The sequence below is a fragment of the Mercurialis annua genome, linkage group LG5 (assembly GCF_937616625.2).
Source record: "Mercurialis annua linkage group LG5, ddMerAnnu1.2, whole genome shotgun sequence".
NCBI classification, from domain to species: domain Eukaryota; kingdom Viridiplantae; phylum Streptophyta; class Magnoliopsida; order Malpighiales; family Euphorbiaceae; genus Mercurialis; species Mercurialis annua.
The window spans coordinates 18,238,570-18,245,933 of NC_065574.1; the positions used below are offsets into that span (position 1 = coordinate 18,238,570).

General features: G+C 34.8%; 1 protein-coding gene across 1 annotated transcript; it reads left to right on the top strand.

The window, feature by feature from the left end:
* The first annotated feature begins 5,798 nt into the window (after positions 1 to 5,798).
* LOC126683372 (uncharacterized) lies at positions 5,799 to 6,461 on the top strand. Its single transcript, XM_050379243.2, has 2 exons — positions 5,799 to 5,912; positions 6,153 to 6,461. The coding sequence occupies exons 1-2, from the start codon at positions 5,799 to 5,801 to the stop codon at positions 6,459 to 6,461; spliced, it is 423 nt and encodes a 140-aa protein (XP_050235200.2).
* Positions 6,462 to 7,364: the final 903 nt, after the last annotated feature.

Here is a 7,364-nt window from a genome sequence, read left to right on the forward strand (position 1 = left end):
TACTCCTATCACCAACTACTTGCAGCTCTGGAGATGCAGACGACGACTTCTAGAATTATAGTGAAAGCCTGACCTCGTAGCTCTATAAAATGAAAGGGAAACAGTAGGGGAAGAAATATTAATATTTCTGAGTAAGTTTACTTTTACAAATGAATATTAAATAAAATAGGATCGCATATATCAAAACCATTATAATTATAGCCAAATATTAAATCTAATCGAAACCTTAATTCAAAATACACACACTATACTCATAACAAACCATATCGAATCAAATCAAATCAAATTTAATCCAAGTGGCGCGGTTTCGAGAATATCAACCGAGTTACCAATACAATATGGCACAGTCCCAAGAAATTCCACTAAGTTACTGATGCCATTTTTCAAACCCAACTTGTGAGTCCTTACATTCTCTACCGAGTTACTCACTAGATACAAGTCCCAAGAATTTCACTAAAATCAAGATCCCAGTCTTCAGAGCTTCAACCAATTATACTCTTACAAATCAAAAGATACGGACACACAAGACCTAAACCAATATCGGTGATCACACGGTCCTATTGACACCTAATAGGTAGCTCGTTTCTTCGAATCTATATTGGTTTTCATACTACTATACGAAATCATAGTCTAATAATAAAAATACATAATATCATATTATATGTGATGCATTTATTATAATATAATATAATAAAAGCTTTTAATTATAATACATAAAACTATATATAAATGCACAAAACCCGCTCCCAAAACGTATGCTCCTGGTAGAACATTAGTCAAACACCTGTACTAACTCAACAGATCGACTACTCGTCGGATCTAATTAGAATTCAAACTTCAAAACATATCTGAATATTAAATTCCTAACTTTAATCGTATTGTATTTAAATATTTACTCGCTTTCCGTTGGAATTGGCTAATCGGCGACGTCACCATCATAGTCGCCGATTATAAAAATTTTACGGTTGTGGCGACCTCGACGTAACACTTCAAAATAATAATATTCTAGTCGTAGAATAAAATTATTTTGACGGCTTTCTAAACCGCTCTTAGATTCGTAGATTACATATACAATTTATAATTTACTTTAAACTAACTAATAACATTTGACTATTTAAAATTTAAAAACTAATTAAAAAATATTTAGGGACTGAAATGTACCTTTTGTTATCCTATATATGGTTTCTGCAAAGTATGTTTTTTTTCGAGTGTGGGATGGCATATTTATAGACCAAACCTATGAAAAATCACGTTTCTTCTTCCTCTTATCTCTTTTTTCTTTTTCTTTTCCTTTATATATATATATCCCTTAATTTTATGTCGAAACTTTCAAATTTTGATATTTTAATTTCGGTGTTTTATCTGAAATTTTCAACTCTCCAATTTGAGACGTATATTGATATATTAATTATTAATATTTTATTTACACAACGCCAAATGATGGTTTACCTTATTTTCTCTTATTTTATAAATCATATTTTTTATTTTTATAATCCTATCATTACGGCATACTTATCGAAACACTTATAAATTAAATTTATGCTTAAATTTAATTTACGTTCTCCCAGCTATCAGAATCTTAACACGTGGCCTATTCCGACCATTAAAAATTACAGGGTGTTACAATGGCTTTGACTCAGGTTAACCAAATTGGGATTTGAACTTGATACTTACAATGACCCGGCTAATTCACTGATTGTTTTCTACGGATTAAGATGTTTTGAGAATTATACCCATTTGATTTATGAAGAGGGTTTCCGAAAAATGATTTTTTAAAACCATGGAGTTCGAGTAGAATTTGAAAGCTATTGTTGTTAAATTATGTTTTGAAAAGGGTTTTTGACGCGTACCTTTCAATTGATGCCATACTGCATGTTGATTTTGTAACAACAATTATTAGTGTTTTGTAGCATGTTTTTTTATTTATATTTGAGATATCATTAGATTATAGTGGTTTGGTATGCCATGTCGATAATAATGATCAAATAAGACGTTGCATGCTCGTTTTTTTATAACACGTTAATTTCCTACCATGTTATGAAATTGTTATATGGAAAGATGTTTGGGTTAAATGTGAGTTAAGGCATACTTGGATGATTTATTGTTATGTGTAAATTACAACCCGTTGGTATTATTTCGTGTTAGTATGCCTCGTATGTTGGTTAAATTGTACTATATTAGTTATTTTATCTTGTTTATCTCGTTGTGCAGATAGCACATGAGGTCATTGGTAGCATGCGTTGCTTTGGCTTAACCATGATGTTTGGTGTTGATTTATGAGTCAAACGTTTGCTTAGCCTTGTGTTTTTTTTTTCACGTGTTATGACGTGTTTCGTGTATTGATTTGTGGATCGAGGTCATTTGTGAAATGATATCTAGGAAGACGAGGAAGGTGACTATGTGGTTTCTGTTGTTCTGGAAAAGGATGTTGGAATCGTAACCTGAGAAGATAGATTAATGTAGTAATACACTGATGTTTACATAAGGATAGATGATGCAATATCAGGACTGATGGCAAATTTTGTGATGGCATGATGTGAGGTATTGTTGTAGACACCTATTTTCCGGACAAGTAAAAATTGATAAGGGACTGAAGCGTCCCATGATGATTTCCAGAGAAATTCGTCCGGGTGATGAGCTATCGATTTACTTGCTCGAATCTAATTAGACGTAATCAGTGCATAGTTGCGAACTTGGAGGATTAAATCATAATTAGCCGTGAATAGCCTATAAAAATCCAAAGAGATTGTAGTTTAAGTCCAGAAATCGGATTAATTACAATATCTTAGAATTTATGGACCAATTCACAAGTATTAAGAACTACAATTGACCGTACCCAAACTCCTAGGGTCCCAAGAGTCGTTTTCAATACTTTCGGGCACTAAAACAGACTTTTAGGTGTGTTTTTCTTAGCCATGAAGTCTTAAAACGGGATTTTCTTCCTTTAGAGTAGTTTTTCTGAATCCAAATGCTTTAATTACTTATCTTAAATACATTAATAAAAATTAGAAAAGGGCATATAAATAATAATTAAACAAAACCCTAATTCTAACTAACCCTATATGACTCTAACCTCTATAAATAGTATTGCTAGACAGCCTAGCCAGAGGTCGGCAAAAATTATAACTAGAAACCCTAGAAAACCCGTACTCCTCCTAGGAAATCCTAGCTTTGGCCGAACACTACACACACAAAACAGAAGAATTTCATTCGATTATACAGTAGACCCTCTAATAATTAATATTTAGTAAATTAATAATTCTAATAATTAATAAAAATTCACGGAACCAACTTTAATATTACGTCTTATTTACTATTCATTAATTTAGTAGTTCTAATAATTAATAAATTTTTAATCCACCATGTATATTCATTATTAGATTAGAGGGTCGAGTATAGACTATTAAACAACTAAATACGCTTTAATTCATCAAAAATGCAGCCTTGCACATATTTCGAATTAATTAAAACGCCTAAAACCATGTTTGGTGGTTTCTGAGCTTGTTCGCCATGAAATTATTTACCATTAAACTATTGTAAATTGTTATTTTGATGCTGTAAATCACCTCTAAACACTCTTAAATTATCATATTTGCATCCCTTGTTTCGTTTTATGCGTTTTTTTGTCTATTTTTACAAGTAAAACGAAGCTGAAACGACAAAAAACGGCATGCTGCCTCTACTCCATATGCCGCCGCCGCTGTCCCCGATTTCCACTGCTGCTGGCACTTCATGTGGTGGCACCTCTTGTTCTACCCTGCTCCTAGAAATGATTCCCAAACCCTCTAGACTTCCAACTAGATTTGATTTTAAGTTTTTGGATTTTTTTGGGTTCGGAATTAAGCCCAATTTGAACCCAAATGAAGGGAATTTAATGTAATTTATTTGCATGCACTGTAATGGGCCAGACCCGATGTAATCCAAACCTTGAAGTCTAGAAATGTAGCATAAAGTAACATCAAGGCCGAGTTTCGGGACCACTAGAACTTAGATTCAACCCCTGTTTGAACCAATAAAGCTGTATCGACGACAGACGACTTCCATGTTCTGCCTGAGAACTAGTTCTTACCACACCGACTGTTAAACACGTACGAGTGCTAGGAACTCAAAAGTATTGATGTTTAAAAGTATTTCTCACTATGTATGCATACCAACTACTTTTGAGCACGTTTGCAATGTTTACAGCTTTCCAAAAGTATCGATCCAGATTAACATGCTAAAGGACTAACCACGTTAATTAGCCAAATCCAATCAGTTCCAGCCAATCACCTGAACATCTTAGGGTTGTATGTAAAAAGCAGTTAAGGTTGTATAGAATTTGTAGATCACCTAGTAAAAGGTTGTATTGGCAAATCTCTTGCAACATTTATACCATATTGAAACAATAGACTAATAATCACTCATAGTCCCTCACTTTAGGGTCCCCTTATAGTAAACCCACTAAATTTTAAAAACGATCACTAAACCTCCTAAGTTTAATGGCGGTGCTTGCTCAACCTCTTTTGCCCAATAAATGACTAAAATAACCATAAAAGTCTATAATTAACAAAAAACTCTAACCTAACCAAACCCAACCAAAAAAAAATTGCTCCAACCCCCTAATCAGGATCCACCCATCCACCGGAAACCTCCTCCGTCGTTTACTCTTGTATTCGCCGCTATAGACGAATAAATCATATTCTCACAAGAAAAGACGAACCAAGTTGGTTCGTCTTCTCATCAAAGAAGGGAAACTCGTCTTCTCAAATCTATCCAAGAAGATGATTTTTGTCTTCTCAAATTGATATGAGAAGACGAAACATGTCTTCTCAAAATGACTGACCGTTTTTGAAATTTAGGGGTTTACGGTAAGGGGACCTTAAAGAGAGGGGCCATGAGCAATTATTAACAAAAACAATGTGTTTCATTTAAATGTATAACGATATATTTTGACAAATCCATCGCTACAATATGCAATGAAACGCAACATTTCGATGTTTGGCCATATTAGTGATAAATTTACAAACCCGTCACAAAATTTAGCGACAGATTAGTAAACCCGTTGCTAGTTTTGCAAAAAATAACTGGCGCCACCTCTCCCGCCAATTACCCTCCAAATTTAGCGATAGATTTTGATAAATCCACACTAAAGCGTCTATGATTTAGCGATGGACACGTTCGTCGCTAAATCCAAATTTACTGACAGATTTTAGATCCGTCGTTAAAAACAGATTTTCTAATAGTACACACCTGGAATAATCCATGTGATATACTGATAAAAATATCTTGGTATGGATTGAACAATAATGGATATAGTCGCATAAAGACCAATATAGATATTATAATCTTCGAAACAACACAGTCATACTCAGCCCATTCCCATGATACGCGATATATCCTCTTATCTTCATTCATACTTTCACCACGACATCTCAAGTTTTATTCATTCTCGGATATAGCTACTATTTCGATGTTTTAGCATCTTTTCATTATTTCCAGGGCTTAATACATAGCCGTGTCCCTGCACTTTACACTTTTTGCACATAAGGTCCCTTCACTTCACAACCCTTATTATAAAGCCCCACACTTCTTAAATCAGTCGCCCGTGGTCCCTCCCGCCCAGCGAGTGTTGACGCCGTTAGAATTTCCATCCATCTATATACACGTCCAATGGGTGTCCAGTGTGGCATAATGACATGGCAGAAGGCATTTTCATCGAGTCTCCTCTTCTCCTTCATTCCAAGTTGAACTCTCCTCCATTCCCTAGCCATTCTTCAACAAATTCTCCTACACCTTTGCAAGAACTTCTTAACAACGTGATGGAAGGTGGTGATGGTGTTGTTCGTTGTGACTGTGGAAGTCCGGCGCGAGTTAAGGTCTCCACTACTGAAAAGAATCCAGGTCGAAGGTTCTATACTTGTGCCGGGAGAAATGTAAGTTTTCAATTAGGGTTTTCATGAATTAAACCATTTGTTGTTAATGACCTTAGGAATGTGACATGTTTGAGTAATTTTTGGGTAATTGTTAAATTAGGGTTTTATTACTTGATGTTTGTTAAATTAGGGTTTTGAGATTGGCTGCATTTGGGTGTTTTTATTGTTTCAAAGAAATTGTGTTTGATTAACTGAAACCTAGGCTGTTAAATATCTGACTTATCTGCAATTGCATTGCAGAATCCAAATTGTAGCTTCTTTGCTTGGGTTGACAAAGATTTGGATGGATATGCACTTATGATGGTCACTAACATGAAGATGGAGGTGACTCATCTGAAGAATGAACGTGATGCAGCTCTTCTTCAAGCTGGTGAAGTTAGAGCACTATTGGCAGCTAGGATCTTAGAGAATAACTCTCTGAATGGGGAGGTTGCAGCCCTGAAGGAGATCGTTGACATGTACAAAAATGAAAACCAGATACTGAAGGAAGAAATGGGGCTTGAAATGATGGAAGTTGACACATTGAAGGAGAGGATTGAGGAAGTTTAGCTCCATCATGCAAAGGCCAAGAAGACTGCCAAAATGATGAAGTATGGAATTTGTGGATGTGGGGTAGTCACTGCTGGGGCTGTTGTTTATGCATTATTTCGTTAGGAGTTCTTGTTTAGGTAGGAGAGCAACTTGTGTTTAGGCAGTTTGAATGTTGTTTGTTGCTACTCTTATTTTGTTGGTAGTTTGCTTTTTGTTTGGAACAATATCTTGTTAAGAATATTGATGTTTGCCAATCTTATAAGATTGGCCTCTTAATTGGAACTAGTAATATGTTTATGTAATTGTCCATTTGGTAATCTTGTATCTTTGTGTGCTTTAGGAGTTTGTGTATCTTTGTGTGTTATAGAGTTTGTCCATTTGGTAACCTGTTTGCATGAAAAATGGACCTACATATTGCAAGTAATATGCATGAAAAATGACCTACAAGTTGCAACAAATCTGCATGAAAATGACCTATAATTTGCACAACTCCAAACTTGCAAATGACCTTGCAAAATGACCTGTAAAGAGTACCTATAAATAATCTGCAATAATCAAACTTATAAAAACAAGTGGTCCCAAAATGAGCTTTACTGAAAGGGCAAATTAATTACATAGTTGTTTGCAAAATAGCAACCTTTGGATTCATAAAGTATAAGGCTGAATATCCTAACCAATGCTATCCAAAGGCATTACAAAAATTATCAAAGGGAGTATCTAATACACTGCCCTATACAAAACACTGCCCTATACAAAAACTGTCTATACAAGGCACAAAATCTGTCTATACAAGACACAAAAACACTGCTCATTCACAAAACACTGCCTTATACAAAAACTGTCTATACAAGACACAAAACACTGCCCATTCACAAAAACATTGCCCATTCACAAGCATGTCCAGCCCATTAAGTTTGCCTT

Bases quoted from the DNA above. Each gene is read 5' to 3' on its own strand.
- LOC126683372 (XM_050379243.2), top strand. From the start codon at position 5,799: ATGGAAGGTGGTGATGGTGTTGTTCGTTGTGACTGTGGAAGTCCGGCG. The intron at 5,913-6,152 runs GTAAGTTTTCAA...ATTGCATTGCAG, and splicing joins ATACTTGTGCCGGGAGAAAT to AATCCAAATTGTAGCTTCTT.